The sequence below is a fragment of the Netta rufina genome (genome assembly GCF_964035555.1).
Source record: "Netta rufina genome assembly, chromosome: W".
Taxonomy (NCBI): Eukaryota; Metazoa; Chordata; class Aves; order Anseriformes; family Anatidae; genus Netta; species Netta rufina.
This window is the reverse complement of record NC_140139.1, coordinates 13,795,386-13,814,698: the sequence shown is the minus strand read 5'-3', so window position 1 is coordinate 13,814,698 and position 19,313 is coordinate 13,795,386. Positions and strand designations below refer to the sequence as shown.

The following is a 19,313-nucleotide window of genomic DNA, read 5'->3' as shown; positions in this document are numbered from 1 at the left end:
GAAATCTGGTAAGTCTTAACATCTTATTAAGAGTTTGTTGGAATAGAAGAATAGAAACAAAACAACTGAAGAAGCTGTATAGACAACAGGAGGAAAGTAAATTCTTGGGAACATCTATAAGAGGCAGAAGGAAACACCATCCTTTTTGATTCAAAGTGATGATACTGAGGTAACTTTAGTTATAAGGCCAAGAGTGGTACATGGAAGGTACACAAGATGACGCAGAACCAAGGTGGGGATATGACATAGGACCAAGACAACTTTTGTTCTATAGACTGCTGAGTTGGATTTTTTGTTTATTTTTAAGCAAGGAAAGTACTAGCTTTCCTCCCTCTTTCTCACTGGAAGCAACAAAGTCTGTAAAGGACAACAAATTCTACACAGTAAGGATTGAATCAGATTAAAGATATTAAGTTAGTGAAAATTCACATCTTATAGGGCAGATTAATTTTGACAGCTTCTCTTTCTTCTTGTTTTTGCATATTTTTGTAAACATTGTCACAATATAATAAAATAGGTATTCTGGAATAGAGCTACAAAAGCCATCAGATATATAGAATTGGATTATTGTGCATTTTACTACTAAAAATATGTATGTTATTATGCAAAAATAAATGCAGTCAGTAACATATTCAAAACAAAATATACAGCTGTATGGATGGTAACCACAGAACATACTTAATTGCTTTGTAACCATATTTGAAAAGAGCAATGAAAATTGCACAAAGTATCCATTTTTGCAATATATATTCTTCTTTTACAGAAAAATACTTACATATATCTGGATCTTTACTTTTCTTTGTCTTGTTACTAAGACTTATCTCAAATCTATTAATATCAGATGAAAGATCACTAGGAGAAAAGACAGAAAGCCTTAATTAATACCATACTTCTCCAACTTTTAATCTTATTCTAAAAGTTATTTAAACCTGAGTTCTCATGATCAGCTAGACATTTATATTAACATAGATATTTAGGTGCATACATAAAATTCTACCCATGCATTTGTGACTGAAAGATGCCTGCTATATAGCCATGCATGCAGTATTTTTAAAAAAGCTTATGAAAAACAGTAGAGTGTAAAGAATCTTCGAAGTTGCATTGCATTTTAGTGAAATTCAGGAATTTGATAGGAAAGACTTACTCAAAGACAAATTCTTCTGACCATACAGGGTTCTGCCCTTCCCTGATATGTGTTTTTGCTACCTGGACACTGTTCAGGTAGATGTTACAATACGGATTAGTAAAATGTTTTACTGGGAGTGTATGAGCTTCTTCTACATGCAAAATAAGACTGCTGACCTAAAGAAAATACAAAAAAATATATTTCTAAATAAATAAAATAAACAAATAAACAAACAAACAAATACCCCCCCCACACACACGTGAAGGTTTAATGTCAAGATACAAATATAAAATGCAAACTACAATTTCCTAATTGAAAGAACAAGAAACAGGAGTAATGGAACAAGATTTTAAGAGCAACTCAAATAACAACTGAAAATAAATCTCCAGCACCATAGCTTTAACTCATTTTTTCCTTTTAAAAGCCACAATATGAGACATCAAGTTTTACAAGTGTTAACTTCTCTATACATAGAAAATTCTACTGAAGTCAGAGACCTGTATCTCAAATAAGAGCCATGGACAGTTCCAAACCCAATGCCATATCTGGTGCTTTCCTAACAGATTACACAGAATTCCCTTATTCAACACACTGCACTGTTTTCTCCCTGTTCAAAGGGGGATACTAATCTGTACTATAGATTCTCAAAATAATAGCAACCCAATTTCCAGAAAATGAAAAGCAAACTCTGAAATCATTTACATTAAATGTTTTAAGCGGTCTTTTATTTTACAAATTTCTGAATTGCATACAGTTCATAGATTAATCTGACATCTACTAATATCAGCTCAAGTAAAATTAGACAAATACAGGAAATATCACACTTGAAAGGGTCAACATTCCATTTAAATTCAAATATTCAGTAACAGAATTTTCAAAGGACAGTTCAAACATTGAAAAGATCTTTATATAACAATTCAGAATAAAGTTTCCTTAAAGTCCCTTAGACATAAAAATTTTTACTTAGCAAACAGCACTGTTTAGCAGACATGGACCAAATGACGTCCGTAGGTCCCTTCCAATTTAAACCACTCTGTGAAACACTGGAGACTTATTTTCCTTTATACTTTGGAAAACGTGCAAACTAATTCACGTAGCACCTGCTTCACTTTCTGAGGAATACCGCCCCACCCCCAATGGTGTAGGGCTTGAAACCTTGAAATCTCAAGAGGCATGGAATCTTGTTGAAGTGAAAGAATGCTTGAAGAAAGGATGCCTATATATCAGAGACACAAATTTTTAGCACTGTGCTGGGACCTGGCCTACTCCTACTGATCCTCTGGCACTTGCTTGAAGGGCTCAAGAGGGTCTCTGGATATGAAGACTTATAAATGCATACTGGCTAAGCCAGTGATCTAACCCTCAGCTGTAACAGTTGCTCCTATAGTCTAGAAGAAACAATGGAAGTGGAGGTTGTCTCAGTTAGCAGGGAAAGAAAAGGCTCCTTCTGATAGGGAGCAGGATGAAGAATCAAAAGAGGCAGCCTGCACTGCAGCAGAGCAATTGCAAGAACAGGAAGGGGATGAGACAGAAATCATAAACGAGTCCTTTGCTTCAGTCTTCACTGCCAGTCAGGCTTCCCACATCTCTTGAATCCCTGAACCTCTAGGTGAGGGTTGGGGGAGCAAAGTCCCTCCCAATGAAAGCAAAGAGCAGGTTCAAGACCACCTGATGAATCTGAACAGATACAAATCTGTGGGGCCCGATGGCATGCATCCCAGTGTCCTGAGGGAACTGGCTGATGTAGTTGACAAGCCTCTCTCCATCATATTTGAAAAGTCCTGGCAGTCAGGCAAAGTCCCTGGTGACTGGAATAAGGGAAACATCACTCCCATTTTGAAAAAAAGTAGAAAGGAAGACCCAGGGAACTACAGACTGGTGAGCTTCACCTCTGTGCCTGGGAAGATCATGGAACAGATCCTCCTGGAAGCAATGTCAAAGCACATGCAGGACAAGGTGATCCGAGACAGCCAGCATAGCTTCACCAAGGGCAAATCGTGCCTGACCAATCTGGTGGTCTTCTATGATGGAGTGAGATACAAAACAAGGAAGGGTTGCCATCCAAAGGGACCTGGACAAGCATGAGAAGTGGGCCCATGTGAACCTAATGAGGTTCAACAAGGCCAAGTGCAAGGTGCTGTACCTGGGTCGGAGGAAACCCGGACATGAATACAGACTGGGAGAAGAACACATTGAGAGCAGCCCTGCAGAGAAGGACTTGGGGGTTGTGGTGGACAAAAAGCTTGACATGAGCCAGCAGTGCACGCTTGCAGCCCAGAAGGCCGACTACATCCTGGGCTGCATCAACAGAGGCATGGCCAGCAGGTTGAGGGAGGTGATTGTCCCCCTCTACTCTGCCCTTGTGAGGTCCCACTTGGAATACTGTGTCCAGGTCTGGGGCTCCCAGCACTAGGATGTGGACCTGTTAGAGAGGGTCCAGAGGAGGGCCACAAAGATGATCAGAGGGCTGGAGCACGTCTGCTATGAAAAAAAGGCTGACAGAACTGGGGCTGTTCAGCCTGAAGAAGAGAAGGCTCTGGGGAGACCACATTGCAGCCTTTCAGTACTTGAAGGGGGCTCATACAAAGGATGGAACAGCTTTTTACCTGGGCAGATAACGATAGGACAAGGGGGAAGGGCTTTAAAGTAAAAGAGTGGGAGACTTAGATTAGAGGTTAGGAGGAAATTCTTCACTCAGAGGGTGGTGAGGCACTGGAACAAGTTGCCCAGAGAGGTTGTGGATGCCCCATCCCTGGAGGCATTCAAGGCCAGGCTAGATGCGGCTCTGGGCAGCCTGCTCTAGTGGTTGGTAACCCTGCCCATGGCAGGGGGGTTGGAACTAGATGATCTTTAAGGTCCCTTCCAAGCCAAGCCATTCTATGAGTCAGAAACCGCTGCGAGATATGCGAAAAGATTTCAGCTGTTGTCCAGGTGAATCACCTGGCTGCTCCAGTGCTGGGATAAGGGGGCCAGTAGCCAGGAACACGGGGAAGCCAAGCAGCTGGGATCCCTCTAGGGAAAGGGCCATTGACAAAGTGATTGGAAAAGAGGCACAAGCCCTCAGCCTCTGTAGGCAACTCCTGTCAGGCGTGAAGGAAAGGTATCCCTTCAAGGAAGATGTCGTACGTCACCCAGGCAAGTGGACAACTATGAAGAGAAGTATAAAGTACCTGAGCGAATTAGCTATGGTGGAGGCAATCTATAGCAACCTGGACAATGATCAGGTATCCAAAGACCCAGATGAAGTCCAGAGCACACGGTCCATGAGGCAGAAGATTGTACAGAGTGCACCATCATCATCCGCAAGTACTCTGGTGATAATGAGACACAGAGGCACCAACAGTGGATGTAGTGGCCAGCCAACTCTGGCAATTAGAAGAGAATCTTTCTTCCTTCCTATGGGCCTGTATCTCAGCTGTAGAGAAACTGTTCCAAGAAGTCCAGCAACTCAAAGAGAATGACTTCCTCCCTTTTCATACCGGCCAGTATCTCAGCTATTAGGAATCAGCCTTTTTTGTTCAAGGGAAAGGGTATCGTGGGTGCACACCACGTGCCACCCTGTGGTTTTATGTGTGACCGCGGGGAGGAAATGAGGAGAGGAAGTGGGATGATAAATCTACCTTGATACTAGAAGCACGGGTATGTGAGTTGCAAGGAAAAACAATCACAAAAGGGTGTTCTTCCAGGATAATTACTGTTCCAGTTTCTACTGGGCAGTTCTCCAGACAGAGTAGATGGGTTGAGTTTACTCCTGGTTATAGTGGAGGGACATTCGATTCACATTTACAAGAAGCAAGTAATGAATTCAAATGCAATGACCAGGATTAGAGGCGCCCTGCCTCCAGCCAGCTGGAGGAAAGGGACAACCAGGTTTATTAGTCTGTGTGGACTCAATGGCCTCACGCATCAGACCCACAGGAGTATAAGGCTCTAGTGGACACTGGTGCACAGTGTACCGTAATGCCATCAAGCTATAAAGGGGCAGAACCCATCGGTATTTCTGGAGTGACAGGGGAATCCCAGCAGCTAACTGTATTGGAGGCCAAAGTGAGCCTAACTGGGAATGAGTGACAAAAGCACTCCGCTGTGACTGTCCTGGAGGCCCTGTGCATCCTTCCTATAGGATGGGACCCAGAAGGGTACTGGCAGGCTTTTGGTGTGGTTGCCCTGGGTACAGAGAAGAGCTCTACCCAGCTGTACAGCCGTCTACCTTTTCCAAACTCTTCTGTTGTGAGGTTGCTGCATGTCAAAGAACAGCAGGTGCCAATTGTTACTATGACAGTGAATCAGTGGCAATAATGCACCGAGATTGCCTGGTTCCCATCCATGAGCTGATTCATTGACTGGGGAGCCCAGGAGTGCTCAGGAAGACTTGCTCACCCTTTAGTAGTCCCATATGTCCAGCGTGAAGGTCGGATGGAGAGTGGAGGCTAACTGTGGACTATCAAGGCCTGAACAAAGTCGAGTGCACCTGTACCATACATGTTAGAACTCCGGTATGAACTGGAGTCAAAGTAACTGGATAAATCCACGCTAGAGCGGGCACACCTGTGAAGGGACTGTGGCCTGTGCATAAGTCCATGCCAGAGCAGGTAGACCCCCAAAAGGGACCGTAGCCCACAGAGGATCCATGCTGGAGCAGGGGCAAGGGAGGGAGTTCATTGCAGTGTTAAACTCTGTAGCATAGTCCAAAGGGAAAAGGGGTGGAGATTGTAGTGGATATACATTTAAACTGCTGTAATCCATGATTTGAGTTGTGTGTTATAGGAAGTACTGTAACAGGAACCACCCAAACTAATGGAGGATGAGCCTTGGAAGAAGCCAGGCAAGTGCAGCAGCAAGCCAACTTGAGCTGGCTTTGGTGCCCAATAACTTGACACAACACGTTGCCTCTCCTGTCCTGAGTGACCACCATAACAGATGGAGTCAAAGTCACAGACTAAATGAACTCAACGTCCCTTTTATAAACATTTCAATGAGGCCTCCCATAGACAAAGGGAATGATATCTGTGTATATGTCAAAGGACAGGAAGGGGGTGGTAATTAATGAGGATGTATTGTGGATAGTGTGGGACTTGAGCATGATGCAAATGTATGGAATAAGTGGTGGAGATTGTGCTGGCTCTCGCTGGGATGGAGTTAATTATCTTCAAAGCAGCTGATATGGTGCTGTGTTTTAGATTTGTGTTGATAGCACGCCACTGGGCTGGTGTGCCTCTCCTATGAAGAAAGGCTGAGAGAGCTGAGGCTGTTCAGCCTGAAGAAGAGAAGGCTCTGGGGTGACCTTATTGTAGCTTTTCAATACCTAAAGGGGGATAACTTTTTGCTCATGCAGACAATGACAGGACAAAGGGGAATGGCTTTAAACTAAAAGAGGGGAGATTTAGATTAGAGGTTAGGAGGAAATTCTTCACTCCACGTTGCCCAGAGAAGTAGTGGATGCCCCATCCTTGGAGGTGTTCAAGACCAGCTTGGATGAGTCCCTGGGCAATCTGATCTAGTGGGTGGCATCCCTGCCCGTGGCAGGGGGTTGGAACTAGATCTTTAAGGTCCCTTCCAACCCAAGCCATTCTATGTTAACAAACAGGAATTCACTCCGGTTGGTTTAACAAAGGTACTGCATAACTCCAAGAAAGAAAGTACATGCAGGATTTGCTATTGTTGAAAGTAAAGTTCTGAGATCAGCATCATTTTACAACAAGGAGACAATCCCCCCCCCCCCCCCCCATTATTTATATAGCTTCACCTGACGTAGACGTTTATTGGATTTCCCTGGACTGTTTTTTCTTAAACTGCAAAACATCTGCAGAGCCTTCATCCAGTCCTAAGACAGAAAGGCACAGAACAGTGTAACAAGAAGTCAGACTCACCTTCTTGCGCTAGAACAGACATGTCTAAAAAATAAAAATACATTGAAGTATCTGAAGTTTTCTTTAGATTGAAAAAAAAAACCCACTTGTATGCAGTTCAAATTATGAAATTTGAATATTAAAGCAAAATTCATCTTTACTCAGCAAAACTAAAGAAAGAATTTACAAAACTGATTCTCTTTTAGAAATATTAAGCATTACTAATGGATATACAGTGTGACCTTTACCAATTTTCAAAAATAGTGATATTACATTAAATTAAAAACAGTATGTAAAATGAAGCAAGACTTAGGTGCTTCTGAGAAAATAACAGTTGACAAGTCAAACTGTTCTGATCATTCTCTCGTCCATTTCTGTATCACAGTCATATTTTACTGCATATGCTTCAAACAAAAACAAAGCAGCATTAACAGAGAAACAGTGAAAATTATAACCTACACCCCCATTCTCTCTGCTCACAAATGCAGAGAGCAGAGTGGATATTTTGTAAGGTAGAAGATATGCTATAGCCTCATTCTCGTGTTTTCATCCCCCACTCCCAAATTTTGTAAGTTTTTCTAAAGCACAAAATTTAGGCTTTGAGTAACATTCATAAAGGTGTAGTAGTTCAAAGATCTGCTGCCTACACAAAGTACAATTTAATAATGTCATTAAAGAAAAAAAAATTAAAAAGACATTTTCAGTCTTATCCTTTACATTACCTTCCACATTTAAAATATACAAGTACATTCTATATTGGAGCTATTCTCAGGTAAATCACTTTGTGAGTGAAGTTTTAGCTTTCTAAACCTTCCACAAAAGGAAGAACTCTCAACTATGCATTTTTTTTTTGTAGCTTGTTTCCTTATCCAAATAAGGAAAAGCAATTGAAGACCCACAGAACCTCCTAAATACTCTAAATTAATATAAATATTTCCTAGATATATACTCCTCTTTATTCCCCCTCCTAACAAGAAAAGTTTTCCCCTTAAATTCCAAAGTTTACACTAGCATGAGTAATGCACCATGGCATGTACAGTGACACTAGTATATGAGGCTACACTTCACATTACATTCACAAATGTTTTGTACAAACATCAAAGACATCATGCAATCCATTGGACATCTGCTTTGATATTTACCACATTATATGAAAACTGGCAAGTTTTCCTTAATATACCAACAAAACTATTCTTCCATGAAATTTTACAAGGTACAGACAACTGAAACTTCTGAAATTGGAAGCATCTGTAAAACAATTGATGTGCCTTACCAAGAATAATTTTATAAATGAAATCCTATAAATGCAGTGAACAGCTTAAATGTTAAGCAAGTCTAACCCAAAAGCAGATTATACCAAACGGTCAGAAAACAGGACAGAATATTCTGCCTACTGTACATTCTTAAATAAAATCAAATGCAAAGGTTAACTTCTAACACGGGTATTTCAGAGCCATGGAATACCAAAACAACTTAATGATTAAGAACATTATCGCATCTTACATACGTTCTTCTGTCGGTGGGTGACTTTTAGAGAATTAGGCTCCACTCCTACAATTTTTAATCTGCAAACATTAATTGCTAGAGAGCTAATAACTAAATGATAGTAATTAAAAAATAAATAAATCTTACTTTTCATGCAAAATCAGTGCCCAAGAATATAAACAACCACCAATTTATGGTCAGGACAAATAACTGTAAAATGCTCAGCAAATTCTGATCGCTGGACATACTTGCATCAGCATTTTTGTTCACATCAAGAAGCACTCTTGAAGGAAAACTCCCCACTTACCATGCTTTGGTTCATAACATAGAAGATTCTTGGAGAGCAAACAAATTTTTTTTGGACTGAACTACTCCAAAAGATAATTCTCCAGAAATATTTTAGGGAAACTAATGAGAGTTCAGTGCATGAGACCAGACTAAAACTTGTCCAAAGTAAAACCCCCAAAGCTACATTCTCAGCATCAACAATTTCCCTTACAGATCTGCTACTTGCATGGTAATATTTGTTAATGTAGACATAGCTACCATCTGTGGTAGGCATGCTTTCTATTACAGAAGGGAAATATTAAACAAAATTTCTATTACAGAAGGGAAATATTAAACATTACAAGACAAAAAAAAATTGCTTTTAAAATTATATTTATCAACAAAATCTCTCACCTGTGTTTGTTCTGGAGTTTCTCCTGCAAAGTAAAAGATGTAATGCTCTTCGCTGAAGTGCTGAACTACTATTTGAAAACAGTTTGGCCTTAATAAAAGAACAAAACCCATAAGGCTTATTAATCTTTGTAGCATTGACAAATGTCTCCATTTCTTGATATCTGCCAAATCAAAGTTCACACTGAACTAATACATTTCTGATGTTTGACTGTATAGAGCATTGAACACAGAGTAGTTTCAACCCCCAATTTAGCTTTCTAATACCTATCAGCAAAAGAATGCAGATCTTTTGGAATTGACAAAATCCTTGATCTTGTCAATTTTTGGTTCAATAGGATTAAAACCCTCAATAGAGTTGCTTCATAATCTTTTTAATGCCTGTAATACAAAATGGGGAACAATTAATACACAATATTGAAAAATGACAATGCAATAGCCCAAATCATTATTACACACAAGACAATCTTAAGACTAAGTTCTAAAATTTCTTACTAGAATTTGTTTATGAACAGTTGCTAGCAATCAAGTTGCCATGGCTTAACAAGTTACCATTTTCAGTTAAATCTGTCTACATACACTCTTGCAATCTACACCAACTATGGAATAAAACACAATATAAACCAACAGTCACAATGCTTACATTTCACAATCAGAAAACAAACAAACAAACAAAAAAAACCCACCTTGTTCATTACTGACATATTGTCCATGTACTGTACATGCCTCAAACTAGCAGTTAACTGCCCTGCTGCATGTACAAGCATTAAAAAATCAGTGTCGTACCTGCCAAATAAACTGTCATGTACTCCATAGATGGAACACACACTAAGGTCTATTAAACCTTTAGGTTTTGTGGCTCGTTTTTCACTTTCAAAATAAATAAGATGGGCATCATTTCCCTCCAATATAAAGTACAAGTTTTTCCATCTCTTCCCCTTACCTGTAAAAAAGCAAGTAGGAAGTTACAATATTGTTTTAAAGAAAATATAAATTTTGTAAATGAAGAAAAAAGAGGGCAGTAAGGTTTTTGTCAAAATACAAACAGAAAAACAACATACAGTTAACCATGCTTAAGCAGTAATATCAGTATGCATATGCAATGTTTTCTGCAACATCTAGCTAAAAACAGTCCCTCTTCACATGTTCAGGTACAATTGTAGATGGTTCTCTAAACATTTTCATTAATCTCAACAGGATTAAGCAAGTGCACGAGCTGCCCAGACAACTCCATTCATATCGATGAGAAGACTGACTATGCAGTTCGCAAATAATGTGTGATGCTGTAAACAATCCAAATTAATAAAGCTATTTTAAATTAAGAAACGGATTTCTCCTGACATGAGAAAATTATTCCTAAACTCTTACTAACTGCTCAGCATAACAAATTGCATCACGATATCTTAAAACCGTATCACTACAGAATAGAAATAGGAACATAATATACACATACTTGAATCAGAACCAAACCTGAACCCAAACACACCTATATCCAAGAATTTGGCCAGTTCCACATTTCAGAGAAAAACGTAAAAACATAAGACACAGTACCTTTTAGAAAAGCATTCAGCATTAATTTTCAACTTGATCATCATAGATCTACCACATACCTTCATAAACAAGGACTAGAACTCACAGTTTTGGAAAACCTACTTTAACATCTAGTCATACTCTACTAGATGGAAGAGTGATTTTATTAATTTTTTGTTCTATATGCAGGTACGTGTCTCTCTCCATACCTATTCAGTACTCCTGCTTGCACATGTAAAGTATCTCAGTATCCCTTTTAGCTAAAAATTTATTTATTTATTTTTAAAAGTTTATTCTCAGCTAATTCCTCAACTCTACCACAGCCCTCTACACCTTATCTCAGAATTAACACTCTCAAGAGAAGAGGTGCTTTCCTTGCTTTATTCAGAGGATCTAGTTTTTATTTCCTCTGAATGCATCTTTTATATTTGACTATATCTAAGTGCTTGCCTTCTTTCTCATTTTTGCTCGCTATCCAGACCATTATCTGGAACTTATTGTTTAAGTTACGGTCTTCGTCATTTCTAGAAACATTATTATTATTTTTTATTTATGTTTAATTTTTAAATGTTTGTTGTATTGCTGATCATTAAAATCAGCTTTAGCGGAAACAAAAAAAAATAAAACCATGATACTTGGTAAGGGACTAGCTTCCTTGGAACTCCAACACCTTATTCAATGGCAATTCTTTAAGGATATATTGGGATGAGTCAGGCAGCTTTTAATCCAATTACTGTACATTACGTTGACTGTGTCAGTGTTAGACAGAACTTTAATAGTTCTGTCTATACAGAACTACTACTACTAAGTTCCGTCTGTACAGAACTACCCAGAATACACATTTTAAATTACACATATTACCTAACTTGGAATAACAAAATTAAACCAGCTCTGGTCTCCAATGAACGCACTGATTTACGTTAATCTAGCTCTCTAACTCATGCCATCAGCTTAAATTTAAATGAATTGCATACTAAGTATGAATTTTATAAAAGTGTACTTCATTTAATGAGTTTGAATATTACCTTTGATGAAAGGCACTTAGTTTTTGTGCTGCTCTGATTTTTTTCAGCAAGAACTGCCAATGAACTTTATATTACGTGTCATTTTATGTATTATGTATTTATATTGGTGAATTTAAGGAAAAAGAACCTTTCATATCTATAACTTTCTATAACCTTTTGCTCACTTCAATTTTGTCTCCACTAGGTACCAGTGCTACACAAAACATGCATCCAAATCTGCTTTTTTTTTTTTTAAGAGAAACATTTTATAGAAGCAACAGAACTCACTTTTTTTTAGAAGATAACCTTTTTTGACAATATTTTTATAAAAAGCATCCTTTGTTTTGCGACGAATTGTATTGTAGATTTCTTTTCCATCCACCGTATTATTAAGCACTTGTTCTTGATGCTGGTAAATAAGGGAGAAATCAGCAGTTGTTTTTTTTTTTTTTTTTTTTGTCTGTTTGTTTGTTTAAAGCTCAGGAATCAACTGTGAAACAATTAAACACTATGAAGCTGCAACCAAAAATATTATTGAACACTACCAATCTTTTATTATTGTTCTCTCGCGTTTTAGCAAACCAATATAATTTCATACAATACCTTTGCCAGAAATGTAAAGTGACTATTTCTTGTGGAATGATTAGACCAGAATAAACCTTATTTTTCTTATAAAATACAGACCGATGTTTACAAAGTAACATCTGTATTTATTTAACATTAAATAGAAAGCATCACCTTTCACATTGATTTATATAAAATTTACATAAGTCTTTAAAGGTTATCGAGTGTCTGGCTGTCTTCTATCAAAACTTTTGGGAATGACTAATTAAGGATAAACTCTGAAGCAACAAGAATGGTGCAGATCTAAATTAAAACAGTTATTTATGCAAGAAGTTGTGCATTCCCTCACTAACCTTATTTGCACTCATGTCCTAAATGAGTAACATTCAAACATAAAACAATAGGAGAAAGCAGAAACACAAATACTCTTTTCTCTCTGCTCCCCCCCATATGCCTATAAGAATTATAGTTTTGAATAACAAAGACAAGATGAAAAACACTTTAATACCAGGAAGAACAGGACTAAAAATTGAATCCATATCCAAATTTTCTGGAACTCAAGATAACCTCTACAACTATGAAGGAAATAATGCACAAAACAACATATGTAGTTACTAATGTTTTAAAGTAAATTGCTAGCTGATAGTATAAAACAATATAATATAATGTGGCTATAATAATGACACCTAATATTCTAGGATATATCTGGTAAGTATTCCTACAGAAAAAGGCATCATTGATGACATGGCATTCTGAGCTGTTCTGGTCCATCACATTCGGGAAACATTAACTTGCACTAGATTTTGTGTTAGCAGGGCAACTACAAGAATGGTATGAAGGGATAATACAAGAAATGCCCTTGTATTAATGTAATGGATACAACACAAGTGTTCCAGAACATGCCCTACAATCCCAGCTTTCTGTGCATACAGGTTTCTCTGGAGGAAGAAAGATGCCAGATACAGCCCAACATGGGATTGAGGCACAGAATGGTTTAATCAGGAACCAGAGCTGGGGACACAAGGCAGAGCATTTACACCTCAGAGCACAGACAAAACTTACCATTACGTTCTGTTGACTAGAAGCCAACCTTAGATGAGTGAATATATAGGAGGTTAAAATGAAATAAGCACACAAGCTCAAAACAAAAAATCAGGCGAAGATGATGCTGTTTATCATCAATACCTCTCCTGTAATTCAGTTATAATAAATATTTGGTGATGATTAAGTCGATGTCTTCAACAACAAATGCTCAGAGATGAAATTTTACCTGCACTGGAACAGGATCTTTAAGGTAATATCCTTCAACAATTTGTTCTTTCCTATAATGTTCAATGATCTCATCAATACTGTTCAAATAAGAAAAATAAGATTTAAATGTTAAATTGGTTAGTTTTTCCTCTGTATGAGAATTTGCTTTTCCATGTAATCACGCTAAGCTTCACAATTAAAAAAAAAAATCAAGTGTTAAACTTCATAATCTTGTTTGCAGCAATGACAATTTAGTAATACATTGAAGTCATGAAAATTAACAGACTGTATTCATAATCTGTTAATCCTAAACTCTGCAGAACATTTTCAATCAGATGTTGAAAATGCCAGATGAGTAGACTACCTTTTCAACATTCAGTTAATGCATAGACATTTCCAGCTTTCCAACCAGGCTGAAAATTGCTATTTTATTGGCAATAATTTCCAAAGTCCTTGAGTAAACTAGGGAAAGGGAATGGGAGATGCTTCAAATTATGCAAAGCAATTTCTTTTTTGGACAGGAGTGGGGAAATATAAAAGTATTGTAACATTGATTATGCAATTTACACTTCAAAATCACTGAGCTTTCATGTTAAATCATGTTACTCAGTCAGTAGCACTCCTCTACAGAAGGAGCTTGCATTTTAATTGCCAGAATCTGAGTGAAATTGAATTCTGAAAGATCAGGAGAGAAACAGTGACAGGTGCAAGCTAATTCAATTTATTTTTCTGTTGCTCAAACTTATTTTTGCAGTTATTCAAAGTTACCACTGTAATAAACAAGGGCAACATTAACATCACACAGATTAATCATTCATATATAAAATATGAACCTGAAAATAAAGAACAAAACTATACTGAAAGCTTTTTCTCACTTTATATATATATATACTGTTAGCTATGTGTGAAAATGTAATCAATAAGACACATGTGATGAGATCTTTGCCCTATTACAAGTGGATCAAGTTGTGTTCAAAGATATGTGAAACTATAAAAGGATCGTGAAAACATTTAAACAAAACAATAGAAAGACATTTTTGTTTGCTTTTCTTTATCCAACTAGTGCATGCTTGATCAATCTTTGAATCTTACCATGAGTATTTTTATTTTTCAGGTTTGTAAAGTGACTTGAATTTCTCTTTCAGTATTACTAAAATCAAATTTCGAATTTTATTTATATGCAACGTGCACATGCCATTTTCTGCATAAAAAATTAGACTTTACCACATCGAATAAAATAATGACTAATTGAATTTTGCATGTTGAACAGCTATTGCCAGCATCTTGTTATGAGGGCAATCATCAATAAAGCGACTTTATATATTTTTCCCTGTTCATCTAATCAAGATACCTTTACTGTCACTGTCTACTTCCATGGTTAAAAATACCTCAACAATAAGAAAAATACCTCAACATAAGAAACAATTGCCTAATTTCTGTGAATTTTGTAAAATGAGCTGAAGAATAAACTGGATAGTATTTGAAAACTCCTTTTGGAGTTACAGTACCATATAGACTAGGACATTATGTCTTGATGGAGTGATCAAGTGTTGGGTTCTTTAGCTCTCTCCTCCCCCCAGTGAACTCAATTCAGATGGTCATTGTATATTGCCTTACCACTTGAACAGCCCAAATGGCTGAACAAGCCAAACAAACAAACAAACAAACAAAAAAAAAAACAAACAGATATCTTTAGACATATAGAATAGTTCAGCTGGAAGGGACCTACAAAGATCATCAAGTTCAACTGCCTGACCACTTCAGGGCTAAACAAAAGTTAAAGTATATATTTGAGGGCATTATCCAAATGCCTCTTGAACACTGACAGGCATGGGGTTATCAACCACCTCACTAGGAAGCCTGTTCCAGTGTTTGACCACCCTCACAGTAAAGAAATTTTCCTAATGTCCAGCCTGAATCTACCCTGGTGCAGCTTTGTGCCATTTCCTCATGTCCTATCAGTGGTTACCAGGGATAAGAGGCCAGCACCTCCCTCTCCATTTCTCCTCCTCAAGAAGTTGTAAAGAGCAACGAGGTCACCTCTTAGCCTCCTTTACTCCAGATTAGACAACCCAAGTGTCATCAGCCTCTTGTCATAGGACAGGCCTTCCAGTCCTTTTACCAGCTTTGTTGCCCTCCTCTGGATGCTTTCAATCATCTTAACATCCTTTTTATATTGTGGAGACCAGAACTGCACACAAGGTGGGGCTGCACCAACTCTAAATATAGCAGAAGAATTGCTTCTCTTGACCGGCTCGCTATGCTGTGTTTAATGCATCCCAAAATGTGGTTTTCCTCTGGGCTGCCAGGGCACACTGCTGACTCATGTTCAGTGAATTGAACCCTGGGAACACCGCTAATGACTGGCTGCCAGCCAGATGTAGTCCCATTCACTACAATCCTCTGAGGTCAACCATTGAAACAGCTCTTCATCCTGCATAGGGTGAACCTGTTTATCTCACAATTGGGACAATTTGTCCAGAAGGATGCTGAGGGATGGTACAAAATGCCTTACTAAAGTCTAGAAAGATTACATCCACCACCTTCCCTTCATCCACCAAGTAGGTGACCTTATCTTAGAAGATCAAATTACTAAGGCAGAACTTTCCCTTGATGAACTCATGTTGACTATGCCTGCTAACAGCTTATTAGGCTGCCCAGGTCCTAGCTACTTGGATAGTTTAAAAATATCTCATCACCATGAGCAATAACATTTGTTTAATAGTTAATGGGTAAATTAGGAGTTCTTGTAAGTGCTGACATTTCAAATAGTGAAGAATCCAGAAAGCAGAACACTATGTACTTTGTTAAATTATTAAAAAATATTAACGTGTTAGGCCCATATTGTTCAGCCTATCAAAATATGGATTAAACCGTCAGTTGAAATGAAAATGGCTTCCATCAACTCCAGTCTCCTAGTCTCAAATTGTCATATTTCTCAAATTAAAGGTAACTTGAAAGATTGTTTGATGTCTAACTGTTGGGTCAATGTTCTCCTCAATTCTCCTTTGACATGGAATCACCAGATATAACACCCCCCCCCCCCCCCCCCCCCCCCCATTTTACAGGTTTTTGGAAAACTACCTGTTATAAAGGTTAGATTTCAGAAAGAAAGCAGATAGGAGAAAAGGGCAGGAGATATGGCCTAGTATCCCTATCCTACCATCCTTTCTAAAATCAGAATTGAAAAATTAAAAAAACAAAAACAAAAACAAAATAAAAAACACCTGTAAAATACATCAAAGTTATTCATAGAATGGTGAGTCAGAAAGTCAGAAAGGACCTCTGAGATTACCTAGTGAAATTCATCAGCTCAAAGAGGGGTCAACTACAGCAGATTACTTAGGACCTTGTTCAGTCATGTTTTGAACATCTCTAAGGGATAGAGATTCCACAAGCTCTTAGGTCAACCTTTTCTAGTGTTCAGTCATCCTTGCAGTAGAAAAAGCCTTTTCTTACGTTCAGATGGAATTTCTTGCATTTCAGTTTGTGCCTACTGCCTCTTGTCCTGCCCCTGAACACCACTAAAAAGCATTTGGTTCTCTTCTTTGTTCCTATCAGGTATTTATACACTGTGATAAGATTACCCCCCAACCTTCTCTTCTCTTGGCTAAACAGTCCCAGCTCTCTCCTCATACTAGAGAGGCTCCAATCACCCCCTTCATTGTCTTTGTGGCCCTTCTTTGGAAGCCTATAACACTCAGACCCAGTATTCCCAAGCAGTTACCCGTCCAAGTACTGGGCCCAACCCTGCTTAGATCAGAAACAGTATGTTCAGGATGGTGTGTCCAACAGGTCAGTAAGCATAAATTTTGTGTTTTAGATTTCATGATATACAGTTAGCAAAATCACCCCCTAGAACTGACTTTGCCATTTTTTCCATGAAAATAGAAGAAAGTGACTACTGAAGTCATTTCTATGTTATTCATGGAACAAACAGAAAGATCACAGAAGTTACATGCTTTAGTAAAGTCCATGGGAAAACAGTATTTCATTATAGTCAAAAGCACACTCAGTATGTATTTATCTTTTCCTATGTATTAGAACTTTAAATTAGTCAACTAAAAGAATACAGACTGGCTATTTTGTAAAGCTGCTGTTAAAAATAATGAAAGCAGACTTCTGTATGAGAGTCTGTCAGTTACACTCATCAACAGAAATTCTGAGCAATTTATATATACAGAACGGTGGGAGGACATGCAAAGGGAAAACGTTAGTGGAAAAAGTAGTCCTTCCTATGCATCACAGAACATCAGATTTCTGAGATATACCAAAAAATATTTCCTCCCCATGATCACCCAAGAAAATTTTGGCTTGCTTTTGGAATATAGGCAGACACATAATATTGCTTATATAGGCTATCAAACTTCCAGTCCTGTGTCTGGATATTCAAACTACCTGTGAAATAGAACTTTTTTTTTTTTTTCCTACTCTGAAGTAGATCTTGTGGTAAACAATTTGGGGCAGTTACCACCTTCATTTTGTATCCTTATTATCTTCCATTAACTTCAAGAAGTTCAACAACTTTCAGTAAATACTAACTTGGACAGAATTTGAGCCTAGAAGTATATTAGTATTTCCCCAAAACATACAACTAAAACTAAGTCTTTCAAAATCAAGCAGCTCTCTTTCACTGAGAAAGATCTTTGCAACCTAGGTACCAAAATACTCTAAAAAATCCCTCTTAAAGCTTACACTTAGGCTTTTTAGGGCTCTTAGAAGATGCTTAGTTACAAGTAGCTACTAAGCAAGTCAGGTAAAACTCTTAGTACATTAAGAAATACTGAAATTTTATGATCACATCAGTAAATTATCAACAACACAAATTCTTTACAAAAGTTAAAAAATACACACAACTTAAAACTTACCTATTATAATATCTGCCTCCCATCATAAATTGGTTGTTTGATGTTGGACATATTTTAAAACGATGAATATTCTCACTGGTCCGAAAATAAAGTGAATAATCACCAGGTGTATTATCTGAAGGCCTCACAAGAAAACCGCACACCTGACCAACTGAAAAGATAGCATAATAAAGTGTTATTCAAGTGTTACTTATCTTAGTGTCATTTATGAGTGCTTATCAAAACTCCTTCTGTACAAATTATCAAGAACTGCACACAAAGTCTGAGGTAAGTTCCCAAAGTGATCCCTGTTCTTCACCCAAATGGGATGTAATACTAAACTACCAAAGTTAATGCAAATTTGTTTGGCTGTAACTGACAACCTATCCACAGTTTTGCCACCTCTTTACAAGAGCATTGGGGGGGGACGGATGGACGGACGGACAACAATGTTTTAAAAAACTAATGATTTTTTTATTCTAATTTTTTACTTGACAGTATGACTCAAATCTTGACAGTTTCATTAAAATAATTATTTCCTCTATGAGGGGACTAAAAAGTTAATAATACTTTCTCCTGTAAGTATATAACAGTATTTTCTCCTCAGCATTTTGATGAAGCCCAAAATATTTAAATATGTATATATTAAAAAAATAATTATCAATTTTACCTTAAATTACTAAGCTAACTATACTTGAGAACATAAAAATACTCAATACTTATAGCCATCAGCTTTGGATTTCTGTGCCCATCTGCTCCCTGCCCGCCCCCCCCCCCCAACATTCTCTAGCAGCAACCATTCCATTTGGAATTAGATACTCAAACATTCATACAGAAAAACAAGTTTTGCTGCAGTTCAATATAAATAGGATCACTTTGTTCTATTCTACTACCACTGTCTTTTTATCTGAAATACAAGTACCTGTCATCAGCAAATGGTAAGCCTCTTGTTTGGAGATCTTCCCACGGAACCATCTTA

At 37.7% G+C, this 19,313-nt stretch overlaps 1 protein-coding gene across 1 annotated transcript in view; it reads right to left on the bottom strand.

The window, feature by feature from the left end:
• The window catches only part of LOC311220879 (ras GTPase-activating protein 1-like), a gene marked incomplete at its 5' end in the record, with an annotated part of 114,291 nt that overhangs the window by 32,440 nt on the left and 62,538 nt on the right, over nt 1-19,313 (bottom strand). Inside the window, 9 exons of the mRNA XM_084304512.1 lie at nt 776-852; nt 1,145-1,302; nt 6,873-6,950; nt 9,142-9,229; nt 9,925-10,081; nt 11,961-12,081; nt 13,507-13,585; nt 18,356-18,506; nt 19,257-19,309. Of these exons, the coding sequence (XP_084160638.1) occupies nt 776-852; nt 1,145-1,302; nt 6,873-6,950; nt 9,142-9,229; nt 9,925-10,081; nt 11,961-12,081; nt 13,507-13,585; nt 18,356-18,506; nt 19,257-19,309 (962 nt within the window). The remainder of the gene's footprint in view (nt 1-775; nt 853-1,144; nt 1,303-6,872; nt 6,951-9,141; nt 9,230-9,924; nt 10,082-11,960; nt 12,082-13,506; nt 13,586-18,355; nt 18,507-19,256; nt 19,310-19,313) is intronic.